General features: G+C 40.3%; 2 protein-coding genes across 7 annotated transcripts in view; both read left to right on the top strand.

Annotated features, from left to right (window-relative positions):
• LOC112403442 (membrane cofactor protein-like) overlaps nucleotides 1–10,105 on the top strand; it is a 120,654-nt gene extending 110,549 nt beyond the window's left edge. The window contains exon 8 of the mRNA XM_024750877.1: nucleotides 9,856–10,105. Within this exon, the coding sequence (XP_024606645.1) occupies nucleotides 9,856–10,105 (250 nt within the window). The remainder of the gene's footprint in view (nucleotides 1–9,855) is intronic.
• LOC112403482 (membrane cofactor protein-like) overlaps nucleotides 10,061–23,569 on the top strand; it is a 53,017-nt gene continuing 39,508 nt past the window's right edge. For 5 of the 6 annotated variants that reach the window (XM_024750961.1, XM_024750958.1, XM_024750959.1 and 2 more), the window contains exon 1: nucleotides 10,061–10,308. In XM_024750961.1, the coding sequence (XP_024606729.1) occupies nucleotides 10,188–10,308 (121 nt within the window). In that variant the 5' untranslated portion in view covers nucleotides 10,061–10,187. The remainder of the gene's footprint in view (nucleotides 10,309–23,569) is intronic. The other variant, XM_024750962.1, reaches the window with a different exon arrangement.

Here is a 23,569-nt window from a genome sequence, read left to right as displayed (position 1 = left end):
GTCTTTTCAAGAGTTCATTTAAAAAATAGTCCATAAGAGTGCTTAAATATCATTTTATTTGGTTTCATTCCTGCCAGGTTACCTGTCTAAAACACGTTTCACCTTTCTTCCCATCTAAGTTGCATTAACCCAGCTCAGAATTCACTCACCCAAGAAGCTCTCCCAAACAACTCCAATCCAAAGTGATGTTTTTCTTTGGAACTCACAGCACTTCCTCTCTATACCATTTTAAAATAATCTAGTTTCTTTAAAAGTAATGTGTGTTCACTATTGAAAACATATAAAACACAGAAAAATATAAAGAATATTAAAATTGCCTATAAGAGCCTCCACCCAGTGGTTAGTGTTTTTAAGCTTCTTTCAGAATATTTTACATTTGCAATGTTATACCTTGAGATTATATTGATGATATACTTTTTTTTTTCACCAAATGACAACCATTTCTCCCATCATTTCCCCCAAGCTCTATCTAAACACATCCCATAGTATTTGACATTTCATGTCTTGTTTTTTACCTATTAACTATTACAGTCATTCACTTGCTAATGCATTCATTCATGTAACACTCAGTAGTCAACTATAATGTACCAAACTTTGTGCTTACATGTTTTCTCTCCCATACTAAATTAACTTATGGGTAATGACCACTTTTTAAACTGTCCCCACATTTCTGAGTATAGATTTAATCAAATGAGAAGCATACAGTAAGTATTTGAGAACGAGCTTACCAAAATTTCATTCATCCTCAAGTTTTTGGAAACATTCTTTTACATCAAGGTGCATCTCAAACTGTGCATGTTGACTACTGACCACCTTTTAATAAAAAGGTAGGAAGTCCTTAATGAATTGTCTCAAATGTTTCCTTTTAAGCTTGCAATTTTTTTAAAAATAAATTTATTTATTTATTTTTGGCTGCGTTGGGTCTTTGTTGCTGCATGCACGCTTTCTCTAGTTGCACTGAGCCGGGGCTACTCTGTGTTGCGGTGCGCGGGCTTCTCATTGTGGTGGCTTCTCTTGCTGTGGAGCATGGGCTCTAGGCACGCAGGCTTCAGTAGTTGTGGCACGTGGGCTCAGTAGTTGTGGCTCGCAGGCTCTAGAGCACAGGCTCAGTAGTTGTGGCGCACGGGCTTAGTTGCTCTGCGGCATGTGGGATCTTCCCGGACCAGGGATCGAACCCGTGTCTCCTGCTAAGAATCTGGCAGGCAGATTCTTAACCACTGTGCCACCAGGGAAGTCCCTAAGCTTGCAGTTTTGATCACTGACTACCAAAGGATCAAGGTTAATCACTTGTGGCAACATATGGTAGACAAGGAGTCACAGTCTGTACCAAGCTTAACACCTGTGAACCCAGGCCAGGTGCAGGAGCAGAGAGGGCAATAAAATTAAAGAAGCAGACTCCAAAGACACAGCTGTGTTTTGAAGGCCATGACAGTGTTCAAATATGATGCAGGTAACACATGATGTTGGGAAATCTTGTGAGGTAGAAGGAGAACAATGATGAGGAATCAGTAGTAACTAGGGGTGTCAGGTAAACTGACAGGCCTCATTAGGGGTTTGTCCACTGGTGGAAGGACAGTGTTCCTGGCCTTATGAAACAGGAGAGGCTTCAGCATGGCCAAGGGAACATTCTGATATCTTGTATTATGCAATAACTTCTTTCAGTCCTGACTATGAGTAGGGGAGGAGGACGTGCTATCTGAAGCTGACCCTCCTCCAAACTACCAGCTCTTGTTTATTTCCTCTAACAAAATCATCATTCAGAAAAAAGAGACTCAGGAAATATTTTTTGTATTAAGAGGGACCTGTATGTGTTCTGGAATGGGGCTTTTTATTTAGTTGCTCAACTCTGAGAACAAAAGAAGCAATGTGAAAATGTCAAGTTACTCATTACCCTCTCTTATCTACTCAGTGCCTCAATTTATGCCATACTTTCTTGTGCCCAAAATAGCAACCACCACAGAAGGCAATAAGCACTTCCTTTGAACTTGTCATTTATGTGCAATGCTAGCATCATGATTATCAGCATATAAATTCTGGGTAGTCCAGTTGTCGACCATGCTGTCATCTAAATAAAAATATTTTGTTATTTCAGTGTCCTTCCTTGACAAAGTACTATAAAGCTAGAGAACATCTCGAATTAAATGTTGATGGGAAAAGAGCCAATTCATTTCAACAGAATAAGATCTGAGACTCATAAAATCTTTTAAGTGACTTCACAGAGATGCACACATGTGCACTTGAAGATGCTGAAGCTCTCCCAGTACCTACTGAAGCACCCTCTTCTTAGCTTGGATTACGGTCACCCCTTCACTCTCCTCTCTTGTGCTGAAAACACACATTACCTAGTCAGGGGAAAACTACACTTAGGATTTACAAGTAGTCTCAATTACTTAAAGAAGTGTCACCCAGGATTTCTGCTTACATGTTTGTCATTTTTCGTTCTTATTGTCAAATATATATAATATGGAATGGGCTCATTGAGGAGAATTTGGAAAATGCAGGTGGAAGATATGAAAAACTGATCAGTCACATAAAAATATATTACCTAGGGCTTCCCTGGTGGTGCAGTGGTTGAGAGTCCGCCTGCCGATGCAGGGGACACGGGTTCGTGCCCCAGTCCGGGATCCCACATGCCGCAGAGCGGCTGGGCCCGTGAGCCATGGCCGCTTAGCCTGTGCATCTGGAGCCTCTGCTCCACAATGGGAGAGGCCACAAGAGTGAGAGGCCCGCGTACCACAAAAATATATATATATACATATATATATATATATGTATATATATAAAACCTAGTGATAACCACTGTTAATATTTCAATTCATTTTCTGCTAATCTTTCTTCAAGTATATTTCTTTATACACACAGATATCTTTCTTTTTAAAATACCTTCTTTTGCTTTTATAGACCAGAACCCAATCCTTATAGATAGACTGTGGTAAAATGTATGCTATAACAGTTTTCACTTTCTCTAGAAAAAAAATAATTTCTGTTTAGTAAAAGGCATTAAATGATTACAGAGAGAGGGGTCAAGGGAAATATCTGGAACAAAATAAGGAAATTAATATTTCCTAAGCTCTAGTTCAAAAGTACTTTGTACTATGTTCTATATAAAAAACACTAAAATTTAAATAAGAGAATAATTTTTATTACAAAAGTAGCTAGATTATTTTTTATGGATTCAGAATAAACTTAATTAACTAAGAAAGCATGACTTTTAAGAATTTATCAAATTAATAAACATGTATTGATACTTTCTAAGTAAGTGGCCCTGGAGTCTCAACTGGTTCACATCTTTATAGATCAAAAATTTATTTGGGGGACTTCCCTGGTGGTCCAGTGGTAAAGAATCCACCTTACAATGCAGGGGATGTGGGTTCGATCCCTGGTCAGGGAACTAAGATCCCACACGCTGCAGGGCAACTAAGCCTACACACCACAACTACTGAGCTCATGCGCCTCAACTAGAGAGACTGCATGCCACAAACTACAGAGCTCACAGGCCCTGGAGCCTGTGCACACAACTAGAGAAGAGAAAACCTGCACGCCACAGCTAGAGAAATGCTGTGTACCGCAACTAAGACCCGACGCAGCCAAACTAAATAAATAAATAAATCTTTAAAAAATTTATGATATTATGAGCCTTGCTAATGATCTCTAGAAAATATCGGGATATTTCTGAATATTTAACAATAGATTCGTATATGACTACTGCTAACTTCTGTGTAATTCTGGGTTTTAATAGTTGCTTTTAGAGTGTATTCTGCCATATATACTTTGATAAATATAAAGAGTGAGCTGGACATCAACCTGAAATTCAATTTTAAATTACTCAATACAGAAAAACAAAAAACAGCATAAGCAAAGTCAACTGACAAACTGTGACAAAAAAATTGCAACCTCTATCACAAATGAAGGGTAACTGGCTTCTTTAGAGAGTTAAAAATTCAAAGACCAACCCTCCCCCAACTTCCCAAAGTATGGGTAAAGGGCATACACCCAGGTCACTCAAGAAAGAAAAGCAAATAGCCTATGAATATATGAAAAGATGCTCAATGGTTTTGTTTAGTTGAGCCTCTATTATTATCTGCATTATTTCTTGGGTTTCTGGAGAAGAAATTTTTAAAGGAAAAGACCCTGAATAGCCAAAGCAATCTTGAGAAAGAAAAAGGGAGCTGGAGGAATCAGGTTCCCTGACTTCAGACTATACTACAAAGCTACAATAATCAAGGCAGTATGGTACTGGCACAAAAATAGAAATATAGCTCAGTGGAACAGGATAGAAAGCCCAGAGATAAACTGATGCACTTATGGTCACCTAATCCATGACAAAGGAGGCAAAAATATACAATGGGGAAAAGACAGTCTCTTCAATAAGTGGTGCTGGGAAAACTGAAAAGCTACATGTAAAAGAATGAAATCAGAACACTCCCTAACACCATACTCAAAAATAAACTCAAAACGGATTAAAGATCTAAATGTAAGACCAGACACTATAAAACTCTTAGAGGAAAACATAGGCAGAACACCCTTTGACATAAATCACAGCAAGATTTTTTTTTGACCCACCTCCTAGAGTAATGAAAATAAAAACAAAAATAAACAAATGGGACCTAATGAAACTTAAAAGCCTTTGCACAGCAAAGAAAACCATAAACAAGATGAAAAGACAACCCTCAGAATGGGAGAAAATATTTGCAAATGAAGCAACTTACAAGTGATTAATCTCCAAAACATACAAACAGCTCATGCAACTCAATATCAAAAAAACAAACAACCCCATCAAAAACTGGGCAGGAGACTTAAATTGACATTTCTCCAAAGAAGAGATACAGATGGCCAAGAGCACATGAAAAGATGCTCAACATCACTAATTATTAGAGAAATGCAAGTCAAAACTGCAATAAGGTATCACCTCACACCCATCAGAGTGGCCATCATCAGAAAATCTACAAACAATAAATGCTGGAGAGGGTGTGGAGAAAAGGGAACCCTCTTGCACTGCTGGTGGGAATGTAAATTGATACAGCCACTATGGAGAACAGTATGGAGGTTCCTTAAAAAACTAAAAATAGAACTACCATATGACCCAGCAATCCCACTACTGGGCATATACCCAGAGAAAACCATGATTCAAAAATAGACATGCACCACAATGTTCACTGCAGCACTATTTACAATAGCCAGGACATGGAAGCAACCTAAATGCCCACCGGCAGATGAATAGAAAAAGAAGGTGTGGTAAATATATACAATAGAATATTACTCAGACATAAAAAGGAACAAAATTGGGTCATTTGTAGCGATGTGGATGGACCTAGTCATACAGAGTGAAGTAAGTTAGAAACAGAAAAACAAATATCATATATTAACACATATATGTGGAATCTAGAAAAATGGTACAGATGAACCTATTTGCAGGGCAGGAATAGAAATGCAGTCATAGAGAAGGGATGTGTGGACACAGTTGGCGGAAGGAAGGGTGGGATGAATTGGGAGATTGGGATTGACACATATACACTACCATATGTAAAACAGATAGCTAGTGGGAACGTGCTGTATAGTGCAGGGAGCTCAGCTCGGTGCTCTGGGGTGACCTAGATGGGTGGGATGGTGCGGGGTGGAGGGAGGCCCGAGAGGGAGGCGATATATGTATACATATAGCAGATTCACTTCGTTGTACAGCAGAAACTAACACAACATTGTAAAGCAACTATACCCCAATTAAAAAAAAAAAAAGGAAGTAGCAATTAAATGCTTGGAAATAGGCCTTTCTTAGAATTAAAATTCTCCATCACAAGAAAAAATGTGTTTTGTTTTTTCCGGTAATGGAGTAGGTAGGTCACTGAGCAATATAATTAACAAATATCTGATGCCTGTGACTTTTTAATTACAAGAAATCTGTGAGATTTTTTCCTATCACATCAGTTATCTATGGGAAATAGTGTATATGTTAATGATGTCTAAAATATTATATAGCTAACTTGTATTATTGAGCAATTCTTTTCACCCCTGGCCTTACATTTTTCATCTGAAAAGCAGGGACTGGAACAACCGGTCTCCAAAGCTATTCCTAGTGCTAACATTCTAATTTCGTTTTGTTTTGTTTGACTTTTTGTACAGTTCAGTGTGAGATGTAAGTTAGTTTAAGTCTGTGATGTTTAAATGTACTGTCTCCACCATTATAATGAAAGGAATAAAAAAATTTATCTTTGCAAATGTACTTATGGAATATGGTTTGTAATATATTTACTTTTTATAGCCTTGAAAAGCCAAGAGGAAACAAAATGAATATGTGATCCTTATGAGAAATGCCCTCCTTTCTGTACTTGACTGGGTTCAGAATCCCTGTGTTGGGTTTGGCACCACAGTAATGCTCTTGAGGTAACAGCCAAGTAATAAGGTCGATTTGCTGGCAGGTGCCTACCAGGTGCGAGTAGAGGTGGCAGAGCTCCCAGGACCAGCCTCAAAAAGGTGGCTTAACTATCCTCTGTTTAGCCATTCTCTCAGGTTTTCACAAACACCTAACCTGTAAAGCACCATGACAGGTGAAAGCCTCTTCTGAGAGCATTCACAGGCCCCTTCATGCTGCTACCCTCACCTCTGAAAAGCAAAATGTAAATATACCAATTTAGGAGGCAAAGGATCATCTAGCATTGTTTTATTTAATGAAGTCCCCCTCGGGTTAATGACATCCACAGACACCTCCCTCCATCTTACTGCCATTCCTAAAGCTTACAGGAGAGCTACTACATAGCTCAAAACCTGGTTTACAGTCATATTCTCCATTCTCTTCTTATTTTCCTGTTGGCAGTTTTACAAAATCTTTAGGGGGAGTTGGAGGAACCACTAGTGTTTAAGCCCCTACTTCACTCAAAGCCTCGACTCTTGAGTTCTATTCCTCTCAGCACCTTAGGAAGTTCACAGTCCATACTCTCCCTTTGAACTCAGTCACTAAAATGATCTCAAGACTAAGGGTTAGACAGTAGATCCACTTCATAGGTCAGCTTGCCATGCCTGATTTTGTTAATGACATCCACAGACACCTCCCTCCATCTTACTGCCATTCCTAAAGCTTACAGGAGAGCTACTACATAGCTCAAAACCTGGTTTACAGTCATATTCTCCATTCTCTTCTTATTTTCCTGTTGGCAGTTTTACAAAATCTTTAGGGGGAGTTGGAGGAACCACTAGTGTTTAAGCCCCTACTTCACTCAAAGCCTCGACTCTTGAGTTCTATTCCTCTCAGCACCTTAGGAAGTTCACAGTCCATACTCTCCCTTTGAACTCAGTCACTAAAATGATCTCAAGACTAAGGGTTAGACAGTAGATCCACTTCATAGGTCAGCTTGCCATGCCTGATTTAGGAAAGTTTTCTCTGCAGACAGTTGTAGACAAATCCTTTCGGAGACAAATTCTGCTTGTTCCCAGTACCTAACATTATTAAAATCAAAACTTCTCAGAACTTTTCCAGCATTTGGTAAATCCATGCTGGGGAGGATTGGCAGAGACATGTTAAATGCACTTGACAGATATGCCCATTTATTTCATTCAGTATTTAACGGGTATTTGTTACGTACCTGGTATAGGTCTAGAACTGTCTCAGCACTGGAGATACAGCAAGAAAACTATCCCTGCCCCATGGAGCTAGTCCAGAAAAATAGGGAATAAGGCTCAAAGCCTTTCAAATGGAGCCTCAGTTGGGTCGAATCAAAGTAAGTTAAAGAAATCTATGTGAAAGTCTTCAATTATATTAAGAATGGCTTGATGAAACACAGGTATAGAAATTTCACTGGTTGAAATAAAATTCCAGTAAAGCCCCAGTTCTTGAATCTAATCTAGCATTTGTAACTAGTAAACCAAACGCTAGTCATATTTTTTTCCCTTTTAAATTTTCTCATGAGAAATAAAAACTTACTTCCAAGACTAGAAATAGATGGGAAAGTTTTTTTGAACTTTATTCAGATATAAGTGACATATAACATTACGTACCAATAGTTACAGAGAACATAAATAGATTCATTTTAAGTGCCAACATTGAACCACAGAACATTTCTGTTATATCACTGTTTTATAACTATAAGAAATAACAGAAATGATAAGCCCCCCTCATTAAGTTTTCTATTCACTGTCTCCTTAATTGTACCTCCTTTAATTGTCATCATGGAGTGTCTGGATTTTATAATCCAAGACACTAAGGTGTTTATTTTATACATCACCTCCACACTTAGTATCTTGTATGCTAGATACAAGAATCCAAACATTGTGCTGGTCTGGGAGGAAATGGAAATTCCATAGTTTGTTGAACCCAGAAAACCTTTAGTGCATCTCAGATATAAAGTTGTTTAAATATATATAAAGTTCTATAATTGCAGAAGATGCATTTGAGGTTTACACAAAGAGCTTCCATTTCCTTACCATCCTCTCATACCTTAACCCTATGTGACACAGGTTCTATTCCCACCATTCTATGAACAAAAGAGCAGGTGATATACAGGCTGGCTTTTTAAAAAAACGTTTCTTTATCTGATTCCAAATGTAACAAAGGTCAATACAGAAAAAAACCACACAAAAATGAAATATAGATAAGCCTATGAACTGTTAGTTAATTTTGACTATTTCCAACTAATCTCTTTTTAAGTGTAACAATATACTATTTTGTTTTAATAAAAGTAATGACAAAAGGCACACACCGATTTGGAGTTTGCTTTTTCTACTTACGAATATACCATTGTTTCTCATATTTTTTTTTACACTGCTTGCTGCATAGAAATTCATTCCATAAAGCTGCCTATCAAAAACTCTTATATTCTGCTAGACATTTAAGAGTTTATATTTTGTTCAAAATTATACATCTTTGCTCCCAGCTCTGATGATATCTTTGGGATAAACTCTAAATGTAACTAGCAGTTTAAAAGTCATGTCCATTTAAAATTGTAACACATGAGAAAGTTATGTAAACTAAAACTTTGAGGGTGCTTCCCTCCACCCCACCCCATCCCCAATATGTTTACACACTGGTTGACTTTTTTATTCTTTGCCAGCTAATACGAAGAGAATGTCAGCTCCTTTGTTTGCTGTTTAATACTGGTCACGTTACTTTCCTTTCCTTTTACTAGTCATACAGGTTTACTCACAACTCTACAAATAAATCTTACTCATTCTTAAATTTTCCAGCATTGAGAGATTGATTCACCAGAAAAGTTGTCACTCATCAATTCCTACCCATCCCAACTCTAACGACATTCATTGCTTCCAGAAATATGGCACTTAATGCACCCTTGTCCTTACCATTTTCATGCATGTATATGTCATCTCCAATAAAACATTTAGTCGTTCGAAGGCAAGGCCGTAGAGTTGAGCCCCAATATGCTAATGGCCCGGTGTTGTTTAATAATTTACCTTCCCGGGGTGCTCTCCTGGAATACAGGTGAGACTAATTGACTTTAGCAGTTGAGAGAGCAACAGCCAAACCTTCCATGTTTTTCAAATCTATCAGGCCATGAGAGGCTTCAGTAGCAGAGGCTCAACCACGGAAATCTCAACTATTGTCCCGAATTATGCCTGACTAATGCCAAAGATTGAGCAAGGACCCAGGTATCCGGACAGTCTGGAATGCCCCAGGTCCAGACTGGAGTCCTGAGGGGTGTCTGCCCCACAGTGACTCACTGCCTGGGCTCTAGGTTTCTGTTTTCAGCTTGATGTGTTTTATTCTTTAATCTAGCGTTCCGGAAAACTGACAATGCTGACCTCGCCAACGCTTGCTTCCTTTCCGCCCTTCCTGCTTAGGGTGGTAACAGTCTTTACGAACAGGCGGTGAACAAGCCATTTCTCGCAAACCGCAGCTGTGCTTCCGTGTAGGTCTGAAGAAGGAGGAGCCAGGTACAGCCAGGGTCCAAGAGTGAGGCGTAAAGCGGACCGCGGGCAAGGACTGTTAAGACTCCGGCAAGCGCCACGCCCCGCCTCTCCAGGCCTAAGGGCCACCCCCAACACTGAAGCCTCGCCTTACAGCCCGCCTATTGGCCCGGCAGGCCCCGTCCATAGAGTCACTTCCGCCCTGGGTACGGCCCAGGCCACGCCCAGCTGCGAGACCAAGGTTGACGGTTTGTGAGTGCGCGGATTCTTGTCTCTGGTAACTGGACTCAGAAAGATCTCTGCTGAGCTGTTTCAGGTTTCTCGCTGATCTCCCGAAAATGACGGCGTCTTGCTCCTCTCGCAAGGCACCCCCCTACCGCTCCGAGAGTCCCTTTTCTTCTAGGTGCTTCGTTGGGATTCTTTTGGTGGCGCTACTGCTCCTGCTTCCCATATCCTCCGGTAGGAGTCTGGAGAAGGTGTCCGCCCAGGCGGCGAACTGGAGCGGGTTGGGGGTGGGTCAGGCCGGGTCGCGAGGGTCGGGAGAGCTTTGCTTGGTGGCTCGGGGCGGAGGCGCGGGGCTGAGTCTACCCAGGGTCGTAAGGAGTTAGGGTAGAAGGCGTGGCCAGACTGTCCCCGGCTCGTACCGTGTGGGGACCCCGGGGGTTGGGGACCACGTAGTGGCCGAAGAGAAGGCTTGCTTGGTGGCGTGGCTGGGGTTACCCGGGGCCAAGCTGGGTCTCTAGCAAAAGCTTGCAGGGTGTTTCCGGGACTGATCAGGTGGATAAGGGAGCGCCAACCCGGGGCTGGTGGTGACGGCTTGCTCTTGGGTTGCCCAGGTGCCTGGGGATGTTGCTAGGCTGGTGCTGTGCTCGTGGGGAGAGTTTGCCCTGTGTTCCCTGGGCGGGATGACGCCTTGTGCCCTGCTGGACGTGGTTAGGGGAGCCCAGGCCAGGTGTACGCAAATGTGTGGCCAGCGCAGCCGAGCCGAGTGTGGGACAGGGAAGCTTACTGCTTGCTTAAGTGGGCCTGAGGAGCAGATGTTGTGCCTGTAGCACTCCGGTGAGAGCAGGCTCTCGGAGCCTGGGATTTAGAGGGTTTGAAAGCGGGCAAGGTGATTTTTGTCAAAAAATTAACAGGAAACTTGGTACTCGAGATCGTATTGATATTGATTTGCAGGTTCTTCTTTTTTTTTTTTTTTTTTCCTTTGCAATAGAGTTATCTTCCTGTTCTCATCCAATAGACAGTATTCAGTTCTATTACCGAATGGCTTTTTGGCATTGCTTTCCTTCTTTCTGAAGGTTGGGTCATGTTTGAGGGGCTATCCGAAGCAACCTAAAAAACACTGGTAGCCAAATCTACCGAAAAATGAGTATCCTAAGAAGTGAACCAGAAATGGTGGTAGTCTGGTTTTCTCCTATAGCTCATAAACTAAACCTGAAGGCCCAACCACTAGGTTTGTTTCATGTTTCACAGTTTTTTTTGCCGTACGCGGGCCTCTCACTGCTGTGGCCTCTCCCGTTGTGGAGCAACAGGCTCCGGACGCGCAGGCTCAGCGGCCATGGCTCACGGGCGCGGCCCGGCATGTGAGATCTTCCCGGACCGGGGCACGAACCCGTGTCCCCTGCATCGGCAGGCGGACTCTCAACCACTGCGCCACCAGGGAAGCCCCACAGAAAGCACTTTGAAGTACATATATTCTAAAAAAAGGCATGCTTATTGTGTAAAACTTAGGACAACCATTTTTAATACTTTGGTAGATTTCCTTTTGTCTTTATATGTACATATGTTTTCATGCCCAAGTTATTTTTAGGATCCTATTACATATACGGTTTCATTAGCAGCATTCATTCAACAAATACTTGCCTTCTATATGCCAGGTCCTGTACTGGTCCTGAGGACGCACTGGTGAGCAATAACACACCATTCCTATTTTCATGATCCTTATTTCACTATTTGTCTGTCTGCCTACACACATGAATATATGCAGGGACTGTGTTTTGCTCACTGCTCTACCCCCAAGTGCCAGGCACACATTAGGAAATCAAATATTTGCTACAATTTATTGGGAGTGGTAGGCAGTAGCCAAAACATAATACTAATGAATATGTTATAACCCAAGAGAAGTACCCAAGAGGAAAGGAGCATGATTCTCTGACAGCATTTAACAAATGACTGGTGGAAGGGAAGACTTTTCTGTTCACTGAATAAGCCAAACTCTGCCACTTTGCCTTCTGTACTTGCTGTTCCCTTGGCCTTGGGACATTCTCCTGCCTCTAGCATAGTTTGGCGCCTTCTTATTCTTCAAATTCACTTGTGATATTACCTTCTCAGAGGGACCGTCTCTGACCCACTATTTCCAGTAGACACACATGTTCCAGCTCAATTACCCCCCTAACTGGTAGTCACTCTCCCAAACTGTTTTCTGTTCTTTCCTCACTAGAATGCAGAGATCTTGGCTGTCTTGTCACACTTGTGGTTGCCTAAGTGTCAACACTCTTGTATAACTCTCAAGTACCAGAAAATTAAAGGTAACATTCGGCTGGGGCTTAGAGCCCAGGAAAAACGTCTCTTGCATCCAGGAGGAAGCAAGAGAGCCATGCTTAGGATGGCCTTTCTTTGGTGCCTAAAAAGCTAAGGAAGGAGCAACTGGGGGGTCAATCTATCTTCTCCTGATAGTAGAATCCTCAGGTCTCACCATACTCGTCTTGCTTATTATGGATCATTTAAAAAGTTTATTTCTATGCCGGAGAGGTGTGGGGGATGGAACAGCAGTGCTAACAAGAAATTAAAAGGAAATTTTTAAAGAATAATAATGTTTAGAATAGGCTTAAAGCTATAAGTTGAAGGATATGATGAGAACTATTTAAAATAGAGGAGGGCTTCCCTGGTGGCGCAGTGGTTGAGAGTCCACCTGCCGATGCAGGGGACGCGGGTTCGTGCCCTGGTCCGGGAAGATCCCACATGCCGCCGAGCAGCTGGGCCTGTGAGCCATGGCCTCTGAGCCTGCGCGTACGGAGCCTGTGTTCCGCAACGGGAGAGGCCACAACAGTGAGAGGCCCACGTACCAAAAAAAAAAAAAAAAAATTAGAGGAAAATAGAGGGACTTCCCTGGTGGCGCAGTGGTTAAGAATCTGGGACACGGGTTCAATCCCTGGTCTGGGAAGATCCCACATGCCACGGAGCAACTAAGCCCGTGTGCCACAACTACTGAGCCTGCGCTCTAGAGCCCGCGAGCTACAACTACTGAGCCCGCGTGCCACAACTACGGAAGCTCGTGCACCTAGAGCCTGTGCTCCTCAGCAAGAGAAACCAATGCAATGAGAAGCCCGCCCACCACTACGAAGAGTAGCTTCTCTCTGCAACTAGAGAAAGTCCGCTCGCAGCAACAAAGACCCAATGCAGCCAAAAATAAATGAAAATAAAATAAAAATTTTAAAAATAAAATAGAGGAAAATAGATAAATAAAATGAATAGCACATATTGTGGAAGGTAACAAAGCTAGAAATGGAGGAAAAACAAGGTGAAGTTTAAGGCTGAAAGGTAAAATCAGGATAGGTGGGAAACATAGATGAGGTACAAATGAGAACTTACTATACTGGCAGGGAAAATATGTGGATAAAATAAATATTTCACTGAAGCAGCTCATGAGGAGAAGGTTTTGTAAGTGGGCAGTGTGTGCTTGGGAGGCTTGCCATCGCAGAGGTAGTTGCCAAATGGTAGGGGATCACAGAAGGGACCAGTCTCATTCCTCCAGAATGGATCTACTTTTTGGAACAAAACCTACAATTTCCTTTTATGGGTGGTTTCTTCTGCCTGTTTTAGGTCTTTTCTTTCTTCCTAATGAAAGAAGCCAAGGTCAATAAGTGCTTACACAGTAGTTTCTTAGTTTCTTACTCTACATATTACAGTGTAGGGAGAACAGTCCTTATCTGGTCAGTTGCTAGGTTACATATACTGGGAGATATGAGACAAAAGAAATTAGGTGGTCAAATATTTCTCCAGTGCATAATGCTTTAAGATGATTATTTTCAATATTAGATTCATTATACTATATTCTTTACCATTGGTTTCTGTTTAACAGCAGTGGTTCTTTGAGAACCAAAGTTTTTTGAATAGCAGCTATGAGGGACATACTGTGTGAGGTGTTGTGGCCACATGGATGGATGGAGTCCACTGGTGAGCTGAGAGATCCATGTAGAGGAGAGTCCAAGAGAAGGGGACTGGTCACTGCCTCCCCAGGAGAAGCAGAAAGTACTTCCCAGAGGAGATGTTGAGTGGATTAAGTTAAAGAAGACAAGTGTTGAACAGGAGCTGCTCCTGAGCAGGAGGAAGGGTATTCAGAGCAGAGGGAGCATTGTGAGCAAAGGCTCAGAGATGTGGCATGGCTCAGGGCAGTCATGGACTGCCTAGTTACCCTGTGTGGCAGCAGTAGAGCAAAGGAGGCAAGAGGAAGGCAGCGGTGTAGATCACAGAGTGAATAATTGTGAAAAGAACAGGATAGGTAGCAATGAACAACCATCGTAATAAAAATCACCTGTTGTTTTTGGGCACCTTGACTTAGCAGAATGCAAATCTAAACTAAGGTTGCTTTAATTTCCCTAAGCTCAGTATAAGACCATTTCTTGAGGACTAAATTGCAGACAGAGTGTATTGGTGTAACCATGCAAGGGTTCCAGGTTAGAGACAGTGATGGGAAATGGTGTTGGCAGTAGAACTAGGCTGCCTGGCTTCACTCCTGGGTCTGGTACCTTCTGGGAATGTATTCTTAAGCAAGTTACTTCATGGCTCAAATTGCTCATCTTAAAGAGGGTGAAATAATACCTAACTCATAGGATGTTTATGAAGAGTAAGTTAGTTTAAAAGGACTTAAAATATAGTTGGTACGGGTAGTGCTTAAATGTGCTATTTCCAAGATAATTAATATCATTTATTTTGTTGTTAGAAACAAGTTCTGGGATCTTTCATACCATACTTTAGGAAAAAACTGTAACCAACAGGATTTGGAGTTCTCCTTTGAGAATGTTAAAATGCCATTTCTAGTCATAGCAGTAATGGAGAATGGGTTCAAATAAATAAAGCACAAGTATTTTGACATTAAAAAAAAACTCTGATAAAGGGAAACATCTGTAACTAAACCAATGGAAAAAATTTGAGGAAAGACATACAAAAGCAAAGAAAAATGATGATTTGCAGATATCTCTGGAACAGGTTAGCTGAACAGTATAAAGTATTTGAATTTTGATCCAAGAGTTTATAGAACTGATAACAGTGCCCCTTCAGCTCTGGCATCAGGAACTAGAAATGCAGTGAAGAATGAGACATGGTCCTCAAGAAGGTTACAGTCTCCTAGGGAGTACAAACAATGAACAATTACAGTATGAAAATTGCTATGAAAGAAATAAATTGGGGCTCATGAGGACACTTAACTGAATTTTTTGGGTGAGAGATGTTAGGAGCCTCCAGGAAGGAGTGGCATCTAAGATGAAACTGAAGGATGAGTGGGTGGGAGGAATGGCAGGGTCTCTGGTCAAAGCTGAAGTAATATGATGCATGGAGGTCTAGAGTGCTAAAGTAAGTTGAGTAATTTAATGGGCACTACTAGTGGAATTGAATGTGGCTTAGAAGACTGTGCAAGAGTGAGCAGATGTTAAAGCTCTGGTAGCCATGTCAAGGAGCCTTAGACATTATCATGAGGGAAGCAGGGAGCTGTTGAAACATATCTGACTTGGAAGGGCCTTGGTCCTAGTATCACATCAGTATTACTCTGGTGGCAGTGTGAAGATGAACTGAATGAAAGGTGGCAAGACCAGTAAGGAGACCTATTCAGAAACTCTTGTAGCAATCCAGATAAGAAATGATAGTGGCTTGAATTAGAAGTAAAGGTGGAAACAGGGAGAGGGAACAGGCATTTCAGTTGTGGAAACCATGTATCTTGTTTGCTGGCTTCATTATGTTATTTGAGATAGTGTGACACATTCCAAGTGGAGCTGTGGGGAGGCAGTTGAACATATAGACTTGGCACCCCAGCTAAGATCTAGGATGGAGAGAGGGATTTGGGAGGCAGCTCTCATCAGTTGTAATGATGTCATGAGAGTATACATTCTGACCCGGGGGGATTTGCAGAATGAAAATAAGGAGAGCTCGTAGAATAACCCATGAGGAACGTCACATCATGCAATCAGACAGAGAAGGAAGAGCAGCCAGAGGACAGGCTGAAAACCAGGCTGGTTTGCTACCTGGAAACCAAGGAAAAGAGCTTTTTAGGCACAGGAGAGCAAAGAGAGAATGAACAATAGCTCCAGGTGTTATAGACAGGGTAATTAAAATTACTGAGGGAGAGAGTGCTAGGATGAATTTACTTAGAAGAAGGCTACTTAATTACTTCGAACATGATTTATGTGATTTTTTTATAGGCCTAGAAATGAGTGGAACATGAGAAATAAAATTGACAGGTATAAATGTTAAAGCCTCCATTTTGAGGAAGCAAAGAAAATTTGAAAATAGGTTGCGTAGAGTGAGAAAAGGGGAAGTTTCGTCAGGTTTCATTGAGGTTCCGGTTTGGGTCAGAGACCATGATTTTCTAAAGGTACCACCTGGGCAGGGGTGTGGGTGTGTGCTTGTGTCAGAGAGTTATTTTTATTTTTTGCAAGCAGATAGAGAGTGCTTGCATAATTTTTGTAAGTGTACAGAAGGTGAACAGTTTTCTTGATCCATATTAGGGACTATTTCACCTTCCTGAAACTCATCTGGAAAATTGGGGAATTTTCTGAATGCAGTCTATTATATGATATAATGGCATCTGTTATTAAAGTATAGCATTGCAGCCTAATAACAATTACATTGTAAATTCTCTAGAAAAAAACTCAGTCCATATACTATTTTTCTGATGCTGGGAATGTTTAGTTTGAAAATCCTCATAGGAAAAAAGAATTCAGTATTCTGAGCAAGAGAAGAAGATATTTGATTATAAAACAAGTATGATATTAGACCCAGTTATTACAGTATATAAAGCTTATAATCAACTGATGGCCAAAGCAAATGTTCTAAACTGCACATTGTTGAAGGCATGTCTTTCGCGATGCGTGTTATTGGGAAGAAATACTTCAAGTTAGTTGAATAGATTGAACCATCCAGTTGACATTTCTTTTTCCATACACAGCACTGTATGTGAGAGTCATATTAGGAATTCTCTCTTCTTTTATGCCTTCAAGATAGTTACTGAGGGCTTCCCTGTTGGCGTAGTGGTTAAGAATCCGCCTAATACTGCAGGGGACATGTGTTTGAGCCCTGGTCCAGGAAGATCCCACGTGCCGCGGAGCAACTAAGCCCCTGCGCCACAACTACTGAGCCTGAGCCTAGAGCCCGTGACCCACAGCTACTGAGCCCACGTGCCACAACTACTGAAGCCAGTGCACTTAGAGCCTGTGCTCTGTGACAAGAGAAGTCACCGCAGTGAGAAGCCTGCCCACTGCAACGAAGAGTAGCCCCTACTCGCCACAACTAGAGAAAGCCTGCGCACAGCCCTGAACACCAAAAACAGCCAAAAATAAAAATAATAAATAAAGTAAATAAATTTATTTTAAAAAAAGATAGTTACTGAAATTGAATACATAAAACAAAGAACACTTGTATAATTTAATCACATGCATGCTGTTACTTGATTTTTTTCTTGATGCTTCCAAGATATTCTAGAATGATACGTGTTTTTATCTAAAATGGAATTATATAGCATTTCTAGCCCATTATTTCCTATTGTAAAATGAGAATGTATGGCTCAGGGTATTCAGTAAATTTAATGTTATTAATAAAATTCAACTCTTTACTAATCTTTTAAAAAAATGCTTTTAATAACTATGGCTCTTTGTTTTTTGCTTTTGCCTTGTTTTGGGCAGTTGATTGAGGAGCATTCATTAACAAGATCAGCATAGTGGAAATGTTCAAAACATTTGCTAAATGCTGAAACAATTTCAGCACATGACGTAAATGAAATGTTGGACAGTGTATTGAGAGAGGAGTTTAGGATTTAGAATAAGATGTAAAATATTTCACTTGTTTAGACTTCTCTCTTGACCAGTCTCAATATGAAGACCAAGATCCAGGGAGTAAGAAAGAAAAAGTTCCTCAGGGACCAGAATAGGTCTCTCTTCTTTCTCCTTAGGTTCTTTTTATTTTTTAAACACCTTTATTAGAGTATAATTTCTGCTTTATAACAAAGTGAATCAGCTGTACATATACATATATCCCCATATCTCCTCCCTCTTGTGTCTCCCTCCCACCCTCCCTATCCCACCCCTCTAGATGGTCACAAAGCACCAAGCTGATCTCCCTGTGCTATGCGGCTGCTTCCCACTAGCTATCTGTTTTACATTTGGTAGTGTATATATGTCCATGTAACACTCTCACTTTGTCCCAGCTTACCCTTCCCCCTCCCCATGTCCTCAAAGCCATTCTCTACATCTGCGTCTTTATTCCTGTCCTGTCCCTAGGTTCTTCAGAACCATTTTTTTTTCTTCACATTCCATATATATGTGTTAGCATACGGTATTTGTTTTTCTCTTTCTGACTTACTTCACTCTGTATGACAGTCTCTAGGTCCATCCAGCTCCCTACAAGTAACCCAATTTCGTTTCTTTTTATGGCTGAGTAAAATTCCATTGTATGCATGTGCCACATCTTCTTTATCCATTCATATGTTGATGGGCACTTAAGTTGCTTCCATGTCCTGGCTACTGTAAATAGAGCTGCAATGAACATGTGGTACATGACTCTTTTTGAATTATGGTTTGCTCAGGGTATATGCCTAGTAGTGGGACTGCTGGGTCGTATGGTAGTTCTAATTTTAGTTTTTTAAGGAAACTCCATACTGTTCTCCACAGTGGCTGAACCAATTCACATTCCCACCAGCAGTGCAAGAGTGTCCCCTTTTCTCCACACCCTCTCCAGCATTTATTGTTTCTAGATTTTTTGATGATGGCCATTCTGACTGGTGTGAGGTGATACCTCATTGTAGTTTTGGTTTGCATTTCTCTAATGATTAGTGACATTGAGCATCCTATCATGTGTTTGTTGGCGATCTGTATATCTTCGTTGGAGAAATGTCTATTTAGGTCTTCTGCCCATTTTTGGATTGGGTTGTTTGTTTTTTTGATATTGAGCTGCATGAGCTGCTTGTAAATTTTGGAGATTAAACCTTTGCCAGTTGCTTCGTTTGCAGATATTTTCTCCCATTCTTATGGTTGTCTTTTCATCTTGTTTATATTTTCCTTTGCTGTGGAAAAGCTTTTAAGTTTAATTAGGTCCCATTTGTCTATTTTTGTTTTTATTTCCATTACTGTAGGAGGTGGGTCAAAAAGGATCTTGCTGTGATTTATGTCATAGAGTGTTCTGCCTATGTTTTCCTTTAAGAGTTTTATAGTGTGTGGCCTTACATTTAGAACTTTAATCCATTTTGTGTTTATTTTTGTGTATGGTGTTAGGAAGTGATCTAATTTCATTCTTCTCCATGTAGCTGTCCAGTTTTCCCAGCACCACTTATTGAAGAGGGTGTTTTTTCTCCATTGAATAGCCTTGCCTCCTTTATCAAAGCTAAGGTGACCATATGTGCATGGGTTTACCTCTGGGCTTTCTATCCTGTTCCATTGATCTATATTTCTGTTTTTGTGCTAGTACCATACTGTCTTGATTACTGTAGCTTTGTAGTATAGTCTGAAGTCCAGAAGCCAGATTCCTCCAGCTCCGTTTTTCTTTCTCAAGATTGCTTTGGCTATTTGGGGTCTTTTGTGTTTCCCTCCAAATTGTGTAATCTTTTGTTCTACTTCTGTGAAAAATGCCATTGGTAGTTTGATAGGGGTTGCATTGAATCTGTAGATTGCTTTGGGTAGTATAGTCATTTTCACAATGTTGATTCTTCCAATCCAAGAATATTGTATATCTCTTCATCTGTTTGTATCATCTTTAATTTCTTTCATCAGTGTCTTGTAGTTTTCTGCATACAGGTCTTTTGTCTCCTTAGGTAGGTTTATTCCTAGGTATTTTATTCTTTATGTTGCAATGGTAAATGGGAGTGTTTACTTAATTTCTCTTCCAGATTTTTCATCACTAATGTATAGAAATGCCAGATATTTCTGTGCATTAATTTTGTATCCTGCTACTTTACCAAATTCATTGATTAGCTCTAGTAATTTTGTCGTGGCATCTTTAGGATTCTCTATGTATAGTGTTATCTGAGAACAGTGACAGCTTTACTTCTTCTTTCTGATTTGAATTCCTTATATTTCTTTTTCGTCTCTGATTGCTGTGGCTAAAACTTCCAAAACTATGTTGAATAATAGTGGTGAGAATGGGCAACCTTGTCTTGTTCCTGATCTTAGTGGAAATGGTTTCAGTTTTTCACCATTGAGAACGATGTTGGCTGTGGGTGTGTCCTATATGACCTTCATTATGTTGAGGTAAGTTCCCTCTGTGCCTACTTTCTGCAGGGTTTTTATCATAAATGGGTGTTGAATTTTGTTGAAAGCTTTCTCTGCATCTATTGACATGATCATATGGTTTTTCTCCTTCAATTTGTTAATATGGTTTATCACATTGATTGATTGGCGTATATTGAAGAATCCTTGCATTCTTGGGATCAACCCCAGTTGATCATGGTGTAGGATCCTTTTAATGTGCTGTTGGATTCTGTTTGCTAGTATTTTGTTGAGGATATTTTCATCTATGTTCATCAGTGATATTGGCCTGTAGTTTTCTTTCTTTGTGACATGTTTGTCTGGTTTTGGTATCAGGGTGATGGTGGCTTGATAGAATGAGTTTGGGAGTGTTCCTCCCTCTGCTACATTTTAGAAGAATTTTAGAAGGATAGATGTTAGCTCCTCTCTAAATGTTTGATAGAATTTGCCTGTGAAGCCATCTGGTCCTGGGCTTTTTTGTTTGTTTGTTTTTGTTTTTTCTTTTTGCAGTACATGGGCCTCTCACTGTTGTGGCCTCTCCAGTTGTGGAGCACAGGCTCCGGATGCGCAGGCTCAGAGGCCATGGCTCACGGGCCCAGCTGCTCTGTGGCATGTGGGATCTTCCTGGACTGGGTCACGAACCCGTGTCCCCTGCATCGGCAGGCGGCCTCTCAACCACTGTGCCACCAGGGAAGCCCAGGTCCTGGGCTTTTGTTTATTGGAAGATTTTTATTCACCTTCTCAATTTCAGTGCTTGTGATTGGTCTGTTTATATTTTCTGTTTCTTCCTGGTTCAGTCTCGGAAGGTTGTGCTTATCTAAGAATTTGTCCATTTCTTCCAGGTTGTCCATTTTATTGGCATATAGTTGCTTGTAGTAATCTCTCATGATCCTTTGTATTTCTGCCATGTCAGTTGTTACTAATCCTGTTTCATTTCTAATTATATTGATTTGAGACTTCTCCCTTTTTTTTTTTTGGTGAGTCTCTCTAATGGTTTATCAATTTTGTTTATCTTCTCAGAGAACCAGCCTTTAGTTTTATTGATGTTTGCTATTGTTTCCTTCATTTCTTTTTCATTTATTTCTGATCTGATCTTTATGATTTCTTTCCTTCTGCTAACTTTGGGGGATTTTTGTTCTTCTTTCTCTAATTGCTTTATGTGTAAAGTTAGGTTGTTTATTTGAGATGTTTCTTGAGGTCGGATTGTATTGCTATAAACTTCCTTCTTAGCGCTGCTTTTGCTGCATCCCATAGGTTTTGGGTCGTCGTGTTTTCATTGAGATTTTTTTCTAACTATTTTTTGATTTCCTCTTTGATTTCTTCAGTGATTGGTTAGTTAGTAGTATATTGTTTAGTCTCCATGTGTTTGTATTTTTTACAGATTTTTTTTCCTAAAATTGATATCTAGTCTCATAACATTGTGGTCAGAAAATATACTTGATATGATTTCAATTTTCTTAAATTTACCAGGGCTTGATTTGTGACCCAAGATATGATCTATCCTGGAGAATGTTCCAGGAACACTTGAGAAGAAAGTGTATTTTGTTGTTTTTGGTTGGAATGTCCAAAAAATATCAATGAAACCCATCTTGTGTAATGTATCATTTAAAGCCTGTGTTTCATTATTCATTTTCATTTTGTATGATCTGTCCATTGGTGAAAGTGGGGTGTTAAAGTCCCCTACTATGATTGTGTTACTCTCGATTTCCCCATTTATGGCTATTAGCATTTGCCTTATATACTGAGGTGCTCCTATGTTGGGTGCATAAATATTTACAGTTGTTATATCTTCTTGGATTGATCCCTTGATCTTTATGTAGTGTTCTTCCTTGTGTTTTATAACATTCTATATTTTAAAGTCTATTTTGTATGACATGAGAATTGCTACTACAGCTTTCTTTGGATATCCATTTGCATGGAATATCTTTTTCCATCCCCTCACTTTCAGTCTGTATGTGTCCCTAGGTCTGAAGTGGGTCTCTTGTAGACAGCATATATATGGGTCTTGTTTTTGTATCCATTCAGCCAGCCTTTGTTTTGGTGGGAGCATTTAATCCATTTACATTTAAGGTAATTATCCATATGTCTGTTCCTATTACCATTTTAATTGTTTTCGTTTGTTATTGTAGTTCTTTTCCTTCTCTTGTGTTTCCTGCCTAGAGAAGTTCCTTTAGCATTTGTTGTAAAGCTGGTTTATGGTGCTGAATTCTCATAGCTTTTGCTTGTCTGTAAAGGTTTTCATTTCTACATCGAACCTGAATGAGATCCTTGCTGGATAGAGTAATCTTGGTTGTAGGTTCTTCCCTTTCATCACTTTAGATACGTCCTGCCACTCCCTTCTGGCTTACAGAGTTTCTGCTGGAAGATCAGCTGTTAACCTTATGGGGATTCCCTTGTATGTTATTTGTTATTTTTCCCTTGCTGCTTTTAATATTTTTTCTTTGTATGTAATTTTTAATAGTTTGATTAATACGTGTCTTGGCATGCTTCTCCTTGGATTTATCCTGTATGGGACTCTCTGCACTTCCTGGGCTTGATTGACCATTTCCTTTCCCATATTAGGGAAGTTTTTAACTATAATCTCTTCAAATATTTTCTCGGTCCCTTTCTTTCTCTCTTCTTCTTCTGGGACCCCTATAATTCGAATGTTGGTGCATTTAAAGTTGTCCCAGAGGTCTTTAAGACTGTCCTCAATTCTTTTCATTCTTTTTTCTTTATTCTCCTCTGTAGTAGTTATTTCCACTATTTTATCTTCCAGGTCAATTATCTGTTCTTCTGCCTCAGTTATTCTGCTATTGATTCATTCTAGAGAATTTTTAATTTGTGTTTTTCATTATTGTCTGTTTGCTCTTTAGTTCTTCTAGGTCCTTGTTAAATGTTTCTTGGATTTTCTCCATTCTATTTCCAAGATTTTGGGTCATCTTTACTATCATTACTCTGAATTCTTTTCCAGGTAGACTGCCTATTTCCTCTTCATTTGTTTGGTCTGGTGGGTTTTTACCTTGCTCCTTCATCTGCTGTGTTTCTCTGTTTTCTCATTTTGCTTAACTTACTGTGTTTGGGGTCTCCTTTTCACAGGCTGCAGGTTCGTAGTTCCCATTGTTTTTGGTGTCTGACCCCAGTGGGTGAGGTTGATTCAGTGGGTTGTGTACGCTTCCTCGTGGAGGGGACTAGTGCCTGTGTTCTGGTCGATGAGGCTGGATCTTGTCTTTCTGGTGGGTAGGACCACCTCCAGTGGTGTGATTTGGGGTGTCTGTCACCTTATTATGATTTTA

This window comes from Neophocaena asiaeorientalis, unplaced genomic scaffold, assembly GCF_003031525.2.
Source record: "Neophocaena asiaeorientalis asiaeorientalis breed wild unplaced genomic scaffold, Neophocaena_asiaeorientalis_V1.1 scaffold67, whole genome shotgun sequence".
NCBI classification, from domain to species: Eukaryota; Metazoa; Chordata; class Mammalia; order Artiodactyla; family Phocoenidae; genus Neophocaena; species Neophocaena asiaeorientalis.
This window is presented reverse-complemented; position numbering and strand designations above follow the sequence as displayed.